The following is a 20,297-nucleotide window of genomic DNA, read 5'->3' as shown; positions in this document are numbered from 1 at the left end:
AATTATCGTAAAGGTTTTCATCTTTTTGACTTCTTTACACAGTCCCCTCCTCCCTGTAAACAGCTGCCCGTTTAAGCAAGTAAACCTTGGACTACCACACCTGTCTTGACTCACGTCTGTCATAAATGTTTAGATAATCTCTAAACTCTGGCATCAACTCCTTATACTCGCTAACCTGGATGAAGAACTACACTTAGCCTACGGAATTGACGTTTGGGCAGAACGATCTATTACAGCAGCTGTTGGAGGAAATGGCTGCTACAAACCTTCTGTCAGAAGAAGAGTTTTCATGTCCTGTGTCCTGTGACATCTTCAGGGATCCTGTTATACTGTCATGTAGCCACAGTGTGTGTAAAACCTGTCTGCAGCAGTTCTGGGAAACCAAGGGATCTCGAGAATGTCCAGTTTGTAGGAGAAGATCTTCTAAATCCAACCCTCCCCTTAATCGTGCACTAAAGAACCTGTGTGAGTCTTTTCTAGAGAGCAGGAGTCAGAGATCTTCAGCAGGGTTTGAGGTTCTCTGCAGTCTGCACAATGAGAAACTCAAAGTCTTCTGTCTGGAGGACCAACAGCCTGTGTGTGTGGTGTGTCAGATTTCAAAGGCACATAAAACTCACGACTGCTGTCCAGTAGATGAAGCTGTGTGTGACTTTAAGGTATGAAACATACTATATATATATTTATCTGTATTATCTGTGTTCCTCCATGGTTTAGATCAGGGGTGGCCAACCTTTCAGACACAAAGAGCCAGAAAAAAAAACTCATTACGACCAGGAGCCACAGGTTATGAATTTAAACAAATATGTGCAAACAAATATCAGTACAACAGCAACCACAACTGATAATGACCATTTCATACCTGTCTTGTAGATAAATTTAGTGAGACTTTTGGCATTCTATGTTTTCCACAATCCTTTTCAAATCTGGTTTGTATTCAGTTGATGCTACTCGAAGCAGTTCTTTCACATGTGTATCAGTAAGAACAGAGCGGTGCTTTGATTTCACATGTTTCAGGGTAGAAAATACTGTTTCACAAACATATGTTGAGCCAAACATTGACAGTAGCTTCAGTGCAGCTTGTTTTACATTGGGATACTTCTCCATAGGAACAATTTTCCAAAAATCCAGGGTTCCTTCACTCAGAACAGACCGGAGTCTGTCATCTTCAAAGAGTTCAATCATCTCCATTTGAGATGCAGCTTCATCTGTCACCAGTGGGGGTTTCAAACAATCAGAATCAGCAGCAAAGGGGTTAACAAGGAATGTAATTTGTGGCCTTTTCACTTGTAGCTCATGGAATCTGTCCTCAAAGCTCTGCTGCAGATTTTCAAGTAGAGTTGCATAGTGTGCAGTTCTCCGTTTTAGGACCTCAGCTGCTTGGGCACTTGCATTTGACACAGACGGGAAATGTGTTAGTTCTCCCTTTTTAAGATGAGTTTTAAACAGCTTGAATTGTTAACAAATGCAAATACTGACTGCACTAGATCAGGTATCATCTTTAATTTCCCTTGGAGATCAAGGTTCAGTCTGTCCAAGTGGTGCAGCATGTCCACCAGATAAGCCAGATCTAAAATCCACTGGGGATCAGAGAGCTCAGGATAGTCTTTGTGTTTTTCTTCAAGGAACAACTTGACTTGGTTCAAAAGTCCAAAAAAACGAGATATCACCTTACCTCTCGAAAGCCACCTTACGTTGCAGTGAAGTGGCAAATCACTAGGAAGGTTTTCATCAAGGTCTGCAATGAGATTTCTGAACTGTCTGTGATTAAGGGCATGAGTACGGATAAAGTTGACAATTTCCAGTACGGGTTTCATGACGTGGTCCAAGCTTAGCTTTTTGGACACTAGCTGCTCTTGGTGGATGATGCAGTGAAATGTCCAAAAATCTGGAAAGCGGTCATCAGACTTGCACAGCCCAACAAGACCATTTACAGATCCCATCATGGATGGTGCTCCATCTGTGGCTATGGCTGCGAGTTTTGATAATGGCAAATTTGCCTTTTCAACAACAGTCATCAGGGTCTCTTTCATGTCAATACTACGAGTCCTGTCCTTTAATGGTACAATATCAAGCAGCTCTTCTTTTATTGTACAGTTCTCTGTTACTGACCGTACAAAAACTGCAAATTGTGGCTTGTCTTGTACGTCACAAGACTCATCCAGAGCAATGCTGTAGTACTGGCATTTCTCAAGATCAGAGTATAACTGTGTCTCAATTGCTTTGTTAATGTCTGATATTCTGTGTTGGACTGTATGTCGTGACAACTGGAGCTCTGATACCATTCGTTTCATGTTCATTTTGTGGAGACAAGATTGCAATGGCGTCGCTGAGGCAGCTTTTTATAAATTCTCCCTCACTGTATGGCTTTTTAGCACGAGCAATATTCCATGCCAGCTGATAGGATGCGAGCGTAACCGTTTCTGGCTGTTTTGTTAATTGCTGAAACAACTGAGTCTGTTTGTCTGACTGGCGTTTTAAAGTGTTCAGCTTGTGCTGGTGCAGTTCAGTACCTTTTGGAAACTCATGGTCCACGTTGGCGTGCAGTGTGGTAAAGTGGCGCTGGAGATTGGAAGCTTTGAAATTGGATAATGACGTTTGGCATATCAAACAGAACGGTTTCCCTTTCCGCTCAATAAAAAAATACAAATCCTCCCACTCTGGTAAGAAGGTTCTGTGTTCATCTTCATATTTACGCTTGGCTTTACATTTCCCGGACGCTGCCATATTTCAGCGGTCAATTAGCGGTCAATTAGCTAGTAGCCTGGCTCCTGGGTCACGCCAGCACGTTGTGACGTTGGGACGTACTACTTGCTGCGGGGGGGGGGGGGGGTAGGGGGGGGGGGGGTGTAGCGTCACCGTGGCAACAGACTTTGGCTTTGTCTAGCAGGCCCGTAGCCAGCATTGTGATGGGGGGGATCTTTTTCCCCCAAAAGTGGAGTGAGAGGGGGGGGGGGGGGGGGGGGGGGGTTATGTCTTATATGTTTCCTCTATGCTGCGCCTATAGCGATCGATCGCCAGTGGTTGGCACCAGAGCGAACTAGTAACTCAGTGGGTTTTCCATCCACCGAGTTTTTGCGCATTTTGAAAATGCGCATGAAAAAAGCTGGATGGAAAAAGACCAAAATTCGAAAAAAGCCACAAATATCGCAAAAGATGTTTACGCTAGAAGGAGGTGGAAAAGTTAGACTATCGCATCGCCAAAATTCGGAAAAACTGGATGGAAAAGGGTTTTTCGCATAAACGATGACGTATCATGCCTCAAGTCAAGTGGTTCTGTACATGATCGCGATGTAAAGATGGCAAATGCATACAAAAACAGTTCTGGAGAGAGCAAAAATTGAATTTAACTTCTCCATGTAAAAAAAAGAAAAAGAAAAAAATGTTTCACAACCTCAACGTAACTGTAATGAATGGAAAGAAGGCTTAATTCACATTTTTTTCTGCCGAAACTTGGAAATTGCGCATAATTTTTTCGAAAGGTTTGGATGGAAACCCGAATCATAGATGTAGATCGAAGATAAATAAACTAGATTTTTTTCAGAGTGAGAAATCGGATGTATGGCGTGAGAGCGTGCGAAAACGGTCAAATGCGCGTGTCTCACGCTCATTGCGTGAGAGTTGGCAACACTGTTATAAGTTTGTTGTGAGTTTGTTGTTGCTGTCCTTATTTGTTTGTCTGTATATTCACCGGAGATTAACAATTCATTCATTGAATAGCCTACCTATCTTGAGGGGCATGTGTGTACGGAGGGAGGGTGCGGGGGAGGGGGGGGGGGGATCGAACGAACCCCTCGATCCCCCCGGCTACGGGCCTGTCTAGTCACAAGTCTTGTAGCGCGAATTAAGCAGTGACTCAAATACTCAACTTATACTACATATGTGCAACAAAAATAAATAAATAAATGTATATAAATATATATTTTAATGACTAATGGAAGAGCCGCATATGAACGGACAAAGAGCCGCATGTGGCTCGCGAGCCTCGGGTTGGCCACCCCTGGTTTAGATTATTTTGAAATGAATGTTAAATAGGCTAGATTAAACCTGTCAAGGGATGGGATTGGAGAGAATTAAATCAAACCTTCACAGTTATTATATTCAAAGTTTATTTATTCAAAATTAAAATATTAATAACATTTTTAGACACATACTGTAAATATATAGTATTACTATTTTGCAGTAAATGAAACTTGGTCAAAGAGTAAACGTGGCATACTTTTCATTCTTGACATTATTTTGTAATCTTTGTAATCTCCAGTACAGATACAGACACTGAGATTAAATCCTGTAAGACTCGTACTGTCCTCTGCCATTTTTACAGAACAAACTCAAGACCTCACTGGAGCATCTACAGCAGCATCTGAAGGTCTTAAAGGAAGATAAACAAATCTGTGAGAAAACAGCAGCACACATTAAGGTGAAAGGTCACTCTGAGTTCTGAATGGTGCTGTGATCACTGTCCACGTACACCATAATGAAACACACACATTTGGATAGTTTATATTTCCTCATCATCTCCCATTCCAGTATCAGGCCCAGCACACAGAGAGGCAGATAAAGGAGGAGTTTGAGAAGATCCACCAGTTTCTAAGAGATGAAGAAGCAGCAAGAATAGCTGCACTGAAGGAGGAAGAGGAGCAGAAGAGTCACATGATGAGGAGGAAGATTGAGGAGATGAGTGGAGAAATAGCATCTCTTTCAGAGCAAATCAGAAACACAGAGAAGGAGATGGAAGCTGAGAACATCCCGTTCTTACTAGTAAGAATCACTCAATCTGTCTCTCTCTCACTTAAATACATGTACAAAACATGATAAATGCACCAATGTAAGTGAAAAATAATCACTCACTGGCCATCTTGACACTACTTCACACACATACACACACACACACACACACACACACACACACACACATAAATGCATAAGTAAAAGGTTTTAACATTTGTTTTGTTGTGTGTGTATGTGTCAGGGTCTTTAGACACATTGATTTTATATCATATAAGGAAAAAGCATATTTGACAGTCATAAAAAAAAATTATAGTTGCATTTCAATTTCTGTCCACAATTGTCACTTTGTTTCCTTCTCAGAATGTGTCATCCACATTGAAACAGTAAGTGATTATTTCTGTTTGATCTCCATATTTTTACACATTGTGATTGTTCTGATAAATTCAGATCTTCAGTATGTGGTCTGTTATTTCAGAAACATGATATATGAAGAAGGAATAAAAATATTATATATTTAGGAATAAAAAACAAATTGATATTGACAGTAACGGGGTGACAGAAGCAGCAGACGTGGATTATGGTGCCATGGAATCTTTAATGTCAATCACATTACAGTGAAATAAAATGTCAATCACAATCGCAGTGAAATAAAACTCAGCCACACACACACAGTGAAATAAAACACAGCCACACACACACAGGGATAGTCAGAGGAAGATAAACACTTAAGGTGTAAAGTTCCTGACTTGGCAGTCAAAGGGCAGCAACAGAAGAAAATACTCGCAGGTTCACTCCCCTACGCTCAAGGAATACACAGAGATGACTGGCAGAACCTGTGGGCTGAAGTAGGAAGTGAGGTGATGACAGACAGGTGTCAGTGATGATGGAGTATGTGGGTGACTTAGAAAGGGGGAGGGGCTGTGTAGAGAAATGTGTGGAATGTGAAGTGGGCGGCTCCCCTGTGGGTCTGACCCCGCCTACCGTGACACTGACCACGTGCAGACATTTAAATACATATTGATGGATTTGATGATTGATGAAAGATTTCACATTACTTTTAATGTTAAATACTTTGAATAAGATAAATAATAATATATTATATATTTAAATAATATAATCTTTTATCACAGTTAAAATATAGTGAAATTTTGATTGTTGGGGATTTAAATAATTGGCTTACACCTGCTTCTGATGCACTGAAAAGTCATTGTCATCTTTTAAATCTTACTCAGTAGATTGAATCTCATACAAGAATTAATTTAAAGATTGTGGAAAAATCATCACTCATTGATTTGGTTCTAACAAATATGCCTTCAGTCGGAGTTTTAAAAAAAACATAGTACTACTACAGCCACCACAAAAGTCTTAAATGATATTATTGAAGCTCTTGACCATAAGCACTGCTGTTTTGCAATTTTTATTGATTTTACAAAGGCATTTGATACTGTTGACTACTCTATTTTAACTGACCAACTCTCGGAAATTGGCTTTTCAGAACGGACTGTAGGTTGTTTCAAAAACTACTCAAAGAGTTCAGTTAGAGGATAATGCTTCTGAAGAGCTCCAGCTCTACAAAGGAGTTCCACAGGGATCCATCCTTGGTCCTTTACATTTCACCCTCTATATAAGTAACATTGACCAAAATATTCAAAATGCCAAATTACATTTGTATGCAGATGATAGTTATTTACTGTTCAGCACCAAACTCTGCAAAGTCTTTTCAATATCTGCAGTCAGCTTTTGATCAAATACAAGATCAATTATATCACATGCGTTTTGTATTAAATGCTGGAAAAACTAAACTTGTGCTTTTCTTTAAGTCAAAAGCACAAAAGCACATTTTGTATTAAATGCTGGAAAAACTAAACTTGTGTTTTTCTTTAAGTCAAAAGCACAAACAGCTAAGGTGTCTGCACTGTCAGGGCTGACCCCGGAATGGCTCCTCCTGTCGCCACAGGAGGAGACTCACGAGCCAGTGCTCGCTCCCAAGCCAACACTCGTTTGTGGACCAGCGCTCGCGCACAGACCAGCATTAGTTCGCGAATGCGTTCGCAAACACGCAATCAGCAATGATGACCTGCAGCTGTTCGCCTCCCTATTTAAGGAGGACGGCTGCAGAGTCTCATTGCTGAGTTGATTGTTGCCGTCTCTACGTGCTTTCAGCCAGCCTTCTCCTTGCGTTCTATGTTTCCTCATTGCACTTACCTTATTCGCTGTTTTCCCTGTCGTTTCCGAGTTCGCTCACCCATCTGTGTGGTCTCACGCTCCACGTGGCGTTGTTATGGCGTGGAGCTGACGAACACCGGTTGCTCACGTTCGTCGACTCCGGTTTTCTCCCTTGCGGTACCCGAGTGGAAGGCTATGGAGGCCTACATGAAGGAGTCCCTGGCTGCAGGACTCATTCAGCCGTCTACCTCCCCTGCCGGTGCAGGGTTTTTCTTCGTTGGTAAGAAAGATGGGGGCCTAAGGCCCTGTATAGATTACAGGGGCCTAAATAAAATAATGGTAAAAGACCATCATCCTTTGCCTCTAATGGCCACTGCCTTCGAGGCTTTGCAGCAGGCTACTATATTCACCAAGTTAGACTTACGTAGTGCCTATAACTTGGTCCGAGTACGGGAAGGCGACGAATAGAAAACCGCCTTTATCACGTCATCAGGGCATTATGAATACCTCGTTATGCCGTTCGGCCTCATGAACGCCCTGGCAGTTTTTCAGAGGTTCATAAATGAAGTACTGCGGGAAGCGCTAGACCGTTATACGTTCGTCTATTTGGATGACATATTGATTTATAGCCGGTCTCGCCAGGAACATACTAAACATGTATGTTGGATTCTCAAACTGCTATTGGAGAACCACTTGTATGTCAAGTTGGAGAAGTCTGTTTTCCATGTAGAAGAAGTGTCATTCTTGGGGTTCAGGGTAGCCCAGAATAGGTTGGCCATGGACCCTACCAAAACCCGGGCAGTGGCTCAATGGCCTAACCCCACATCGCTGCGTCAGGTCCAGCATTTCTTGGGGTTTTTTAAAGAATTACAGTGTGGTGGGCGGGCCGCTCATTGAACTGACAAAACGGTCCGTTCAACTGGTCTCCCGAAGCACAGCCCGCCTTCGACGCTCTCAAAGCGCTTTTTGTCTCTGCCCCCGTTCTCAGTATACCTGACCCTGATCTCACGTTCGTGGTGGAGGTTGACGCCTCCGACGAGGGAGTCGGGCGGTGTTGTCACAGAGGACAGGAACCCCGTCCAAACTCCATCCCTGTGCCTACTATTCCCACTGACTAATGCCTGCCGAGCGGAACTATGATAAGGAGCTTCTGGCCATAAAGATGGCCTTAGAGGAATGGCGGCACTGGTTGGAGGGGGCCAAACATCCTTTTCTGGTTTGGACCGACCACAATAACCTGGCCTACCTCCAACAGGCCAGACGGCTGAACCCCAGACAGACCAGGTGGTCCCTGTTCTTTGGCCGGTTTGACTTCACCCTCTCCTACCGGCCAGGGTCAAAAAACATCAAACCGGATGCCCTGTCCCGTCAATGTGAGCCGCAGGTATATTGGTATAAGCGCTAATTGATAATCTGCCTAATTATTTATCCTGTCTTTTGAATAAAAAGGCAGGGTTTGCTCAGTCTTCGTACCTAGAGCTGGAACAGAACTGGGATAGACTGCCTTTAGCTTTGCTGCTCCATACACATGGAACGTGTTACAGATGGATATAAAAATCAAGGACATTGTTTCTTTGAGTGGATTTAAGACCCCGATAAGAGAAGTCGGGTCTAGATCATCTGTGTGTGTGTGTGTGTGTGTGTGTGTGTGTGTGTGTTACGACTACTCTAGGCAATAGCCCTAACAGACAAAGGATATGGAGAGACAGTGATAGGGATAGTGAAAAGATTAGTGTTTTATTTACAATTGCCCAGGGATGTAGCTTCAGGACACAACCCGATGCTCAAAATAATAAGCAATACATCTATAACCAAAACAATATCGACTACCTTACCCAAAGCCTGTTCAATGAAAAGTAAATAAAATACAATAACCTACCCTAACTTCCTATAACAAAACAAAGAGAACGGGATAAACAAAAAGAGCGCCGTAGTCCTTTCTTCCCGTTTGGGCTGTATTAACAGGCTTAAACTGTTTACACGAATATTTATACATATATACACACACATATATACACATACAACATATTATATATATAATATATATATATATATATATATATTAGTGGTGGGACTTTAACGTGTTAATTTCGATTAATTAATTACAGGAAAATTAACGAACTAAAAAAATTATTTTACGCATTTAACGCATGAGACACTTTTGCACCGTGGAATATTTCTCAGATTATATGGACGCACAATAAGATCATGATGGAGATGACTGAAGAGGCTACGCTGGTGGATGGGAAATTTTAATATAAGAAACTTCCAGATGGAAGTACAAACACAAATATTTGCACTTTATTTCCACCATTATTTGCAAATAAATTCTTTAAAAGTCAGACAAAATTATTTTCTCAATTTTTTTTCACATTTTGTCTCTCATAGTTGAGGTCTACCTATGATGTCAATTACAGGCCTCTCTCATCTTTTTAAGTGGGAGAACTTGCACAATTGGTGACTGACTAAATACTTATTTTCCCCACTGTACATCAGCGACTCGAGATTGGGATACAACATTGCTCAAACAAACCGGGAGGTCAGATCACAGATATTAGCAACTACACACGCAACTACACACGCAACTACACCAGACACCAAAATGGAGAAAGATTCTCCTCGTCTCGCTGCTTTGTGGGTCTTTTAAAGGCGGAACTGTGGGTCTTGGGCAGAAAACAGCCAATCCACATCAACCAGGAAGAGAGAGTGACATGGTGGGAGGAGAGACACGAGCGTCAGACACGAACAACGACCAACATTGGTCATAATGTGTGTGTGTGTGTGTGTGTGTGTGTGTGTGTGTGTGTGTGTGTGTGTGTGTGTGTGTGTGTGTGTGTGTTTTTAATTGATTTTATGTAAGATTGTTTGAAATTCTGGAATGTACTTTGCAATGTTGTAATTTGTGCTGCTGCTCGTTCTGTCATGGCCAGGTCTCTCTTGTAAAAGAGATCTTGTATCTCAAGGGACTAACCTGGTTAAATAAAGGCAAATAAATAAAAATAACAGCTTTATACATTTCCAGAGTTCATCACACACCAAAGGAACATGAGAAGGTGTCAGGATCTCTGATCAATGTAGCAAAACATCTTTCCAACCTGAAGTTCAGAGTCTGGGAGAGAATGCAGAAGATTCTCCAGTACTGTGAGTTTTGGTGTTCTTTGATTAATTAGAGTAATTCTGTTCTCACAATTAGAACTCTATAGAGAGAGAAACATTAACATTGTGTGTTTGGTAAATGAACTATTCCAGTATTAAAGGCTGTATTAGTATAAACAGTGAGGGGGACGACCAGTTAACTGCTGGTCTGAGGAGAGATAGTCAGTCCATGAGGAGATCTACACCACCCACTCTCCACCTCTACACACTACCCACTCTCCACCTCTACACACCACCCACTCTCCACCTCTACACACCACCCACTCTCCACCTCTACACACCACCCACTCTCTCCACCTCTACACACCACCCACTCTCCACCTCTACACATCACACACTCTCCCCTCTACACACCACCCACTCTCCACCTCTACACACCACCCACTCTCTCCACCTCTACACACCATCCACTCTCTCCACCTCTACACACCACCCACTCTCCACCTCTACACACCACCCACTCTCCACCTCTACACACCACCCACTCTCTCCACCTCTACACACCACCCACTCTCCACCTCTACACATCACACACTCTCCCCGCTACACACCACCCACTCTCCACCTCTAAACACCACCCACTCTCTCCACCTCTACACACCACCCACTCTCTACCTCTACACCACCTACTCTCTACCTCTACACACCACCCACTCTCTCCACCTCTACACACCACCCACTCTCCACCTCTACACACCACCCACTCTCTCCACCTCTACACACCACCCACTCTCCACCTCTACACACCACCCACTCTACACCTCTACACACCACCCACTCTCCACCTCTACACACCACCCACTCTCCACACCACCCACTCTACACCTCTACACACCACCCACTCTCCACCTTTACACACCACCCACTCTTCACCTCTACACCACCCACTCTCCACCTCTACACCACCCACTCTCCACCTCTACACACCACCCACTCTCCACCTCTACACACCACCCACTCTCCCCTCTACACACCACCCACTCTCTACCTCTACACCACCTACTCTCTACCTCTACACACCACCCACTCTCCACCACCCACTCTCCACCTCTACACCACCTACTCTCCACCTCTACACACCACCCACTCTCCACCTCTACACCACCCACTCTCACCTCTACACACCACCCAATCTCCACCTCTACACACCACCCACTCTCCACCTCTACACACCACCCCTCCCCCACCTCTACACACCACCCACTCTCCACCTCCCACTCTCCACCTCTACACATCACACACTCTCCCCTCTACACACCACCCACTCTCCACCTCTACACACCACCCACTCTCCCCTCTACACACCACCCACTCTCTACCTCTACACCACCTACTCTCTACCTCTACACACCACCCACTCTCTCCACCTCTACACACCACCCACTCTCCACCTCTACACCACCTACTCTCTACCTCTACACACCACCCACTCTCCACCTCTACACACCACCCACTCTCCACCTCTACACCACCCACTCTACACCTTTACACACCACCCACTCTCCACCTCTACACCACCCACTCTCCACCTCTACACACCACCCACTCTCCACCTCTACACCACCTACTCTCCACCTCTACACCACCCACTCTCCACCTCTACACACCACCCACTCTCCACACCACCCACTCTCTACCTCTACACCACCCACTCTACACCTTTACACACCACCCACTCTCCACCTCTACACCACCCACTCTCCACCTCTACACACCACCCACTCTCCACCTCTACACCACCTACTCTCCACCTCTACACCACCTACTCTCTACCTCTACACACCACCCACTCTCCACCTCTACACACCACCCACTCTCCACCTCTACACCACCCACTCTACACCTTTACACACCACCCACTCTCCACCTCTACACCACCCACTCTCCACCTCTACACACCACCCACTCTCCACCTCTACACACCACCCACTCTCCACCTCTACACCACCCACTCTCCACCTCTACACACCACCCACTCTCCACACCACCCACTCTCTACCTCTACACCACCCACTCTCTCCACCTCTACACCACCTACTCTCCACCTCTACACACCACCCACTCTCCCACCTCTACACACCACCCACTCTCCACCTCTACACCACCCACTCTCCACCTCTATACACCACCCACTCTCCACCTCTTCACATCACACACTCTCCCCTCTACACACCACCCACTCTCTCCACCTCTACACACCACCCACTTTCCACCTCTACACACTACCCACTCTCCCTGGGACATCACCACCTCCACCTGCTCCTCCATCCTGCCTCCTCCTCCATCCTGTAAATAATGAAGATACTAGGGGTCTATAGGAAGTCCTGTACTCTGAGTCTGAGCTCCATGGATCTCCATCTCTGAGGGACCAAGCGTGTCAGCTGAGACCCTCCCTTATCTTTGTGTGTCTGTGTCCTTTTCATCATATTTGAGTATGTGTCTTTTCCTGTCTGTATCCCTGTGACCGTCTTTGTGTCTGTCCCTGTCTGTATGCCTGTGTCTTTTCCTGTCTGTGACTATATCACTGTCTTTGTGTCTCTATCACCATCTTTGTGTCTGTCTGTCCCTCTCTATGTCCCTGTCACTGTCTTTGTGTCTGTCTCTGTTGTCCTTAGTGTTGTTGCTCCTTCCCATGTCACTGTGTCTTAGTGATGGTAAAAGTGGGGCTTTTGGGAGATCGAATCAAATGAACCAATTGATTCAGAAAATGATTCAATCTTGTGAAATGATTGAATCATCACACGCCACAGTGACATAGGGGCAGTCATGGCCTGGCGGTTAGGGAACTGGTCTTGTGACCGGAGGGTCGTGGGTTCGATTCCCAGACAGGCCATGACTGAGGTGCCCTTGAGCAAGGCACCTAACCCCAACTGCTCCCCGGGCGCAGGGCTACGGCTGCCCACCGCTCTGGGCACGTGTGATCCACAGCCCCCTAGTAATCACTAGTGTGTGTATGTGTGTGTTCTGACTGCACAGATGGGTTAAAAGCGGAGGACAAATTTCGATTGGGGTGTAAAAATCACAATTGACAAAATATGGCACATTTCATTTCTTCTAGTGGACAACCAGGGCATCCACATCCACATCCACATCCTTTTCTTAACAGAAATAGAAGAAATGTGTTTTTTTTTATGAAAAATTACATAAAATATTCCCCCATAGCATGTGTCCCTAAATCAATTTTAGTCATGAAAACATATCATTTTGCAGAGAACAGGGTTGTTTTAATGATGTCATTAAGATGTATTTTTCATTATGATACACTTGTTAGTCAGTGGATTGATATAGCTGACATTATTAATTTTACATTGCAATGTAGGGAAATGCTTGTGTAATCCTTTATTTATTAAATATTGCAAGTAATCAGTTGTAATCACAAGTAATCTGGAAAGATTCTGATATCAGACCAGCTGTTTGAACTTGAGTGCGGACTAAAACGTGCAAAAAGATTCAAAACGTCTCAAAACTGCGTGACATAACGGAACCCGTTTTTGGAAGAGTCACATGGCTTTTCACTTTTGATACAGACTTCGTAACTGTGATTCAAATGAATCCATACAGTTTGATTCCACGTTTCGAGTTTGACATTACAACTGTGTCTGTGTTGTGTGTGTCGCCCCCTGTTGTTCTGGGGAGGGTGTTGTAGTTGTGGCACGTCGGTGGACTCCTCCCTGGAGGATCTGCTCCTGGGGGGTCTGGACACTGTGATCCTCGTCCTCTGGTCCCATCCTTCAGTCTGGGGACAGTCCACTGGTGTTAGTCACTCTGGGAGTAGCGCCCTTTAGTGGGAGAACTGTAACAGTATCCACCCACTAATGAGGGGACACACACACACTTCAGTACACAGACACTAATAATACACACATGCAGTGTGACAGTATAACAGTAGCACTACACTAGTTAAGAGTTTCATGTGATACATAACGAATCCAAGATATGTAGACATGTATTAATGAATAAAACAGACACATGCAACGCACTGTATGCTGCAGAGTGAGGAGGCAGACACAAACTCTGAGGAGAGCGAGATTTAAGGGAAATTCCAAACTCAGGGTTGAAGAGGGGGGCACGGTTCAGATCTTCGAGGGAGTCCGAACATGAAACATGTAGCGACATACTAAACACAAGGAGTACTCACAAAACCAGGCAGAGAAACAGAACAGGCAGGAACAAATGCTAGAACAGACAAGAGAACAAACCGAGTAAACGAGAATCACAAATACCAGAAAAACAGATCGCAAACTACACAAAATAACCGACAAGGGAAACCCAGAGACTATAAATGCAAAGAACTAACAAGACACAGTTGGAAACACTAATGACATGGGTGTGGCAGACAGAGGGAAACCATGGAAACAGACAAGCAGGGAATACAGACACAAGGAACATGGAACCGGAGCGACAGCTAGAAGAGGGGGGCGTAGCCCTACGTTAGGGCTGTCGCGGTGAAAGAATTTCCCCTGCGGTTATTTATGGTGGCTCAACACCGCGATATGCGGTATGACGCGATATGCATCATTTGTCGTCTAAAATCTTAAGTTTAGAGCTATATAATTGTTTTATTGTTTTTATTGTAAAGGGGTTCTTATTGTTTTTAAATTGCAAAGAAGACACAGTTTTAAGAGCAGTTAAATATGTGTTTATTGTCAAATAGAGAACACAGAAGTCAAATGAGATGCAGTAAGAACCCATGCTCTTTCGCTTTCTTAAAAGTGTAGGGTAAATATTTTAAACGAGATTTTAAAGACAAAAAGAGAATTTAATAAATAAATCAATATCTTTCCTTAACCAGAAGAATAACGTCTCAGCTTAAACCGGAGTTGTCACGTCCCTGTGGCGCTAAGAAAACCAACATATTCACCTTATGTGGTTTCAGTGAGGAGCGGAAAGGGCTAACAATATTCCCGGCAGTACTAAAAACTCGCTCTGATGGTGTGCTTGTTGCACAAATGCACATGTACTTGCGGGCGAGTTTGGAGAGCAGAGGAAATCTAGCCTCATTGACGCGCCACCAGGCGAGTGGATCTGCGTGGATTTGGTTTGAACCCGAAATGCTCCCAAACCGGCGAAGTCGCGTTTTGTTTTTTGACCAGAGCATCTGCCGTAGTTTCCATCTTTGAAAAAAGGAGACGGATTGTTGATCAGCTGCACCGGATGATAACAGGGGGTTGATGGGAAAATGACTAACTCTTGCACAGGCACTTTCCCCTCGCATGGGAAAAAACACCAATATTGCGGTTGTTGCGGTTAATTCCCGTACGTTGCGATTTTCTCGTCAATAGCGCGGTATTGCTATACTGCGGTTATCGCGACAGCCCTACCCTACATGACAACACAACTTCAAGCATCAAAACAAGCACACAAGTACTGCAGGGGTGTGTGATTAACACACAACATCACTTCCCTCCAGTGATGTCAGTAACGCGTTACTCCAATCTTACCACTTTTTTTGGTAACGAGTGATATAACGCGCTACTATTTCCAGTCCACTAATCAGATTAAAGTTACTTATCCAAATAACTGTGCGTTACTTTTTATTTTCCCTAGTAAAATATATATTTGCTTTCTTCTTGACTCAGTTCTACTTTTGCGTCTGACCGTAGCGCTCTACTCCGCACGCGACCCTGTGAGAGCGCGAGCACGTTTTACAAGTCATTTTTTGCAGTGTCCTTCCGTAACGATATGTGGTAGTATAAACACCCTCAAAAACAGGGGAAGGAACATTTACCTGACCAATTTAAATGTTGCTTTGTGTTCCACGTTTGAAAAGTGCTGGAATTTTGGCTAACGTAGCCTACTTGAAAATGCTTTAAATTGTAATGGTATTTAGTTTCACAACAAATAGCTGTCCGACTAAACAGTTCGCTTGTATTACGTTACCAAATAAATGTACAAATAATACCGCGCAGCTACACAAACGTAATGTCAGGATATACTGTAGTTGTAACAACTAGGAGAGAGGGCTGAACGCAAGTGCGGACTGAACAATGAATTAAATGACAAAACTGATACATATACACAAAGCACACAAAACATACACCAAGAATAATCAAACACCTAACATGAACCAAACAACACTAACAGAAATAGCTAAGTGGACAAGGCTAAATAAAAGCAAACACATCAACAAGCAAAATCACTAGAGAAACCAAAGTCACACAAAGTACATCTAATAGGGAATACAAAATACAAGGAGTACATACAGACTAGTATTACAGACACAAAGACCAAGATACCAAATAGCATACAAACAAGAGATACTTACAATAACCGACAACACAAGAGACTAAACACAAGACTTAAATACACTAACCAACCAAGGGACTCAACAAGACACAGCAGAAAGCAATAACGAGGGGGCAGGGGAGTGAAGACAGACACAACTAAGAAATTTCAAAATAAAAGACAAACAGAAGACATGACCGACAGGAGGGAGGCAGGACTGACAGTAGCGACTACTACTCGTCACGGTGAATTCCCTAACGGACAGGCACTTGGCCACTCAAAGAGTCTTAGCCCTTTAAGTGACACTGGGGGGCGGAGCCTGCGCGCGCCAGAGTTGCATTATCAATAAAGTTTCCCTCCTCTGGATTTTTGGATTAAGCAGTTTCTGCCTCGGTTACCAAACCTGCTTCAATACGTTGTTACTGTTAAAAATGCACTTCCAATAAACTGAGTATTGGAAAAAATTATTTTGCTGCTGAATGTAACTACTAAAGTAACTTGTAATCTAACGTAGTTACTTTTAAAATCAAGTAATCAGTAACGTAACTAAGTTACTTTTAAAAGGAGTAATCAGTAATCAGTAATTGGATTACTTTTTCAAGGTAACTAAGCCATCACTTCCCTCTTATCAACCTACTGCAGCATTTCACTCAGAGTAAAGGGCCTGCAGTCTGTAGATGTGACCTCATCACATAAACACATGAAGAACATGATTCATTCTGTTCTCTCTCCTCAGACCCTGTTACTCTGGACCCCAACACTGCACATCCACGCCTCCACCTGTCTGATGATCTCACTACCGTAGAATACAGACTACAGAAATCACTGCTTCCTGATAATCCAGAGAGATTTGATGAGTGGGAGTGTGTCCTGGGCTCTGAGCGCTTTAACTCAGGGACACACTGCTGGGATGTTGATGTTGGAGAGTGTGAATACTGGGTACTGGGTGTAATTAGAGAGTCTGAATGGAGAAAGGGAGAGTCTGTCTGTGAATCACTGTGTAGTCTGTGCTACGATATGAGCACTTTTGAATACTGGACACGCTGCCCAGGACAGACAGATCACTTCTTCACACCTACAGAGAAAGTGCAGAGGGTCAGAGTTCAGCTGGACTGGGACAGGGGGAAAGTGACATTCACTGATCTTCTAACCAGTTCACACCTGTGCACTATAACACACACTTTTACTGACACTGTTTTCCCTTTATTCTATAATTACAGTTCTTCTCCTATGAGGATCTTACCAGCAAAGATATCAGTAACAGTGGAACAGCAAAGTTAATGTTGCCTTGAATTAATCTTCATACATATCGTGAAATAATTGTAGACCAGAGACCTATTACAATACTTTATTAGGGTGTTTTTCATCTATCCATTAGACAGTAAAATGCTGATATTAGTTTAAATAACCATGCTGATTGTATTTCTTTATCAGACTCAGCAGTGTTATATCTGCACCTAAAACTGCTCATATTCTCATATACAGTCATTAAGATTTCAAGCTCCAGTGGTGTGTCATATGATGCTCTATTCTTTTTCACTCTTATCTCCATGAAAAATCCAATTTATCTGTGCTCCATTAAGAATGTCTTTTATAGTTATGCGTGAATGCACTTCTGTCAGGGTCAACCTACTCAGAGTTGATCAACCCTGATTACTTTAACTCTGATGAGGAACTGGGTATCAGGGTAAGTCAATGCAGATTTTAGAGTTTGTTAATTTTAAAGTTTGTTAAGCCGCTTCCTGGTATAACCCCTGGGTTCATGTCCTGGGTAGGGGGGCTGCCTACAGCGTTCATTACAATCACACAAATCACTTTAGCACAGGGGTGTCCAAACTTTTTTCATTGAGGGCCACAAAATAGATATACAGCCTTAACGTTAGTGTATTAAAGTTAGAGAAATCAATTAAAAGTGGTCAAATATTTTATATTGTTGAATATAATTCAATAAATGGTTATTTACTGATTTATTAAAACAAAGGTTGGTAGCTTTTTTCTCAGAACAGCAGCCTCAGGATTATTCTTGGAAGGTTTACAGTACAGAGAAAAAACACTAAAGGGGAAAATGTTAAGCTCGTTATTTACTTTATTAACATTCATTTGAAACGATTATCAATATTAACATACTGAACTTGACTTAATAACAGGCGTGCATGTAATTTTTGTAAATTATTCTGGTGAGTATTAGCTGCGGTAGGTATGTAAATCTGTAATGTCTGACTCGGCCCTCCCCCTGGTTCATGCTGTTAGTTACTTTGTTTTGTTTAATCATCTGTGGTCATGCCCTGTTTTGTTTCCCCCGCCCAGTATTAGTCTCATCAGCTGTTTTGGGTTTGTTTGTGTAATGAGTTGGGGTTTTATTCCCTGTGTTCTCATTCCTTCGTTGGAGGTTGTTTTGTGTAACCGTCAGGCTCCTGTTTCACGCCACATAACCCTGTTAGGTCGGAGTTCTCCGCTTCTGATTATGTATCTGTTTTTCCTAGTCATGTTAACTGAGTATCAACATGATCAGAGTTTAGTCATTTAAGTATGGATATCAGCGGTATCGTTTGTTTATGTCCCGGTCTCTAACTGATTTAATCTCCTCAGTGTATGTGTCGGAACAGTTAGTTGTTCCTTGGTTAGCGTGATTTGTGTCCTTCTAGTTCGGTGTGTGTCATCGTCGATTGTAGTGTAGTTCTCGTTTGTTGGTTCTTTTCAACTTTTGGTGTTTCCTTAGTCGAGTGTTCTCTGGGATTGGTTGCTCGTGTTTTTAACGTTTTGTCGATATTTCGTGTCTGGGTATTTGAAGATTCAAATTTGTGTGTGACGTTTATTTAGTTTTTATTGTATTGTCATATTATGTTAAATAGCCTTCACGGCTTCCATTTTGCGTATGATTGCTGTATGTTAACGCTACGAGTTGTTACATCAGTGCAAACGCTACAAGGTCTAGGGGTGCTCCCTATGTGCAATTTGGTACTGGCAGTAGCTCTGGGAATAGTCCCACGGTTTTTGACTTGTTGCGTGTCTTTGATCCTAAATCTTTGCCTTTGTTTCTTGCTCCTGTACCTAACTATGTTTTGGTTCCTGTGTCTGTTGTGGTCCCTTTACCTGTGATTATGTCTGTGCCTTTGGAGATGTGTCCGTCTGTTGGTTCTGTTCCTTTTAGGTTGTCTTTGCCGTGTTCTCTCACCTACTTGGTTCCTGTGCATATGTCTGTGGTTTTGTGTATTTTGACCTCTGTAATCTCCTTGGGTTCGTGTGGTACTGGTTCTGTTTCTTCTGATCTTTTTCCTAGGTCCTCGCCTGTCCCTAATTTGGCTGTTCAGAGTTCTGCGACCTCTGTGTCTGCTGGCGAGGGTCCTGCCCGGTGCCCTGAAACCTGGTGTTTTTGGCCTTCTATTGTATCGACCCGATCGGTTGTTGAGTTGGTTAACGCATCTGTACCCTCTATTTCGCCCCCCATATCCAGTTCGGCATGTTCTGTTTTGCCTGGGGGTTTGTTTGATCCGGTGCCAGTTTCTGGTCCTGTAATACGGTGTGCCCCGTTGCACCTGTTGTCTGGTTCGTTGCCGGATGTTCCCATTCGGGGTTGACCTTGATTGAAACCCTTATGTCCCTGTTAAGTTTGTTGGCCTACCCATTTGGGTTTTGTTTGACCTGGTAGGTGGTGTTTTGTTTTTTGGTTATGTAATATGTATGTGTAATTTTATGTTTTGTGAGATTTTGCGTGCCCCAGAGTGGCACGCTTTGGGAGGGGCTTATGTAATATCTGACTCAGCCCTCCCCCTGGTTCATGCTGTTAGTTACTTTGTTTTGTTTAATCTAGGGGTGGGACGCGGTCAAAAAAATTAATCGAATTAATCGAAAGCTTTGTAATTAATTAATCGAAATTAATCGCATTTTAATCGCATTTCAGTATTTAACATGAGAAATATTAATTTAAGTTTGAATGATGAATGAATCAATGAACATAATCATAAACTTTAACATGTTTATTTTTCCACCAGTCTACAACGTAGACCAATAGATGAGTGCAA

At 43.3% G+C, this 20,297-nt stretch overlaps 1 protein-coding gene across 1 annotated transcript; it reads left to right on the top strand.

Annotated features, from left to right (window-relative positions):
• Positions 1 to 251: 251 nt before the first annotated feature.
• LOC143496609 (E3 ubiquitin-protein ligase TRIM35-like) lies at positions 252 to 17,938 on the top strand. Its single transcript, XM_076992789.1, has 6 exons — positions 252 to 656; positions 4,322 to 4,417; positions 4,528 to 4,758; positions 5,089 to 5,111; positions 9,917 to 10,035; positions 17,012 to 17,938. The coding sequence occupies exons 1-6, from the start codon at positions 252 to 254 to the stop codon at positions 17,554 to 17,556; spliced, it is 1,419 nt and encodes a 472-aa protein (XP_076848904.1). The 3' UTR covers positions 17,557 to 17,938.
• Positions 17,939 to 20,297: the final 2,359 nt, after the last annotated feature.

This window comes from Brachyhypopomus gauderio, unplaced genomic scaffold (genome assembly GCF_052324685.1).
Source record: "Brachyhypopomus gauderio isolate BG-103 unplaced genomic scaffold, BGAUD_0.2 sc97, whole genome shotgun sequence".
Classification (NCBI taxonomy): domain Eukaryota; kingdom Metazoa; phylum Chordata; class Actinopteri; order Gymnotiformes; family Hypopomidae; genus Brachyhypopomus; species Brachyhypopomus gauderio.
Note: the sequence above shows the minus strand (reverse complement) of the source record. Positions and strands in the feature narration are given on the sequence as shown.

Coding starts and splice junctions, on each gene's coding strand:
- LOC143496609 (XM_076992789.1), top strand. CDS start 252: ATGGCTGCTACAAACCTTCTGTCAGAAGAAGAGTTTTCATGTCCTGTG. Junction 657..4,321: donor AAGCTGTGTGTGACTTTAAG/GTATGAAACATA, acceptor CCATTTTTACAG/AACAAACTCAAGACCTCACT. Junction 4,418..4,527: donor AAACAGCAGCACACATTAAG/GTGAAAGGTCAC, acceptor CTCCCATTCCAG/TATCAGGCCCAGCACACAGA.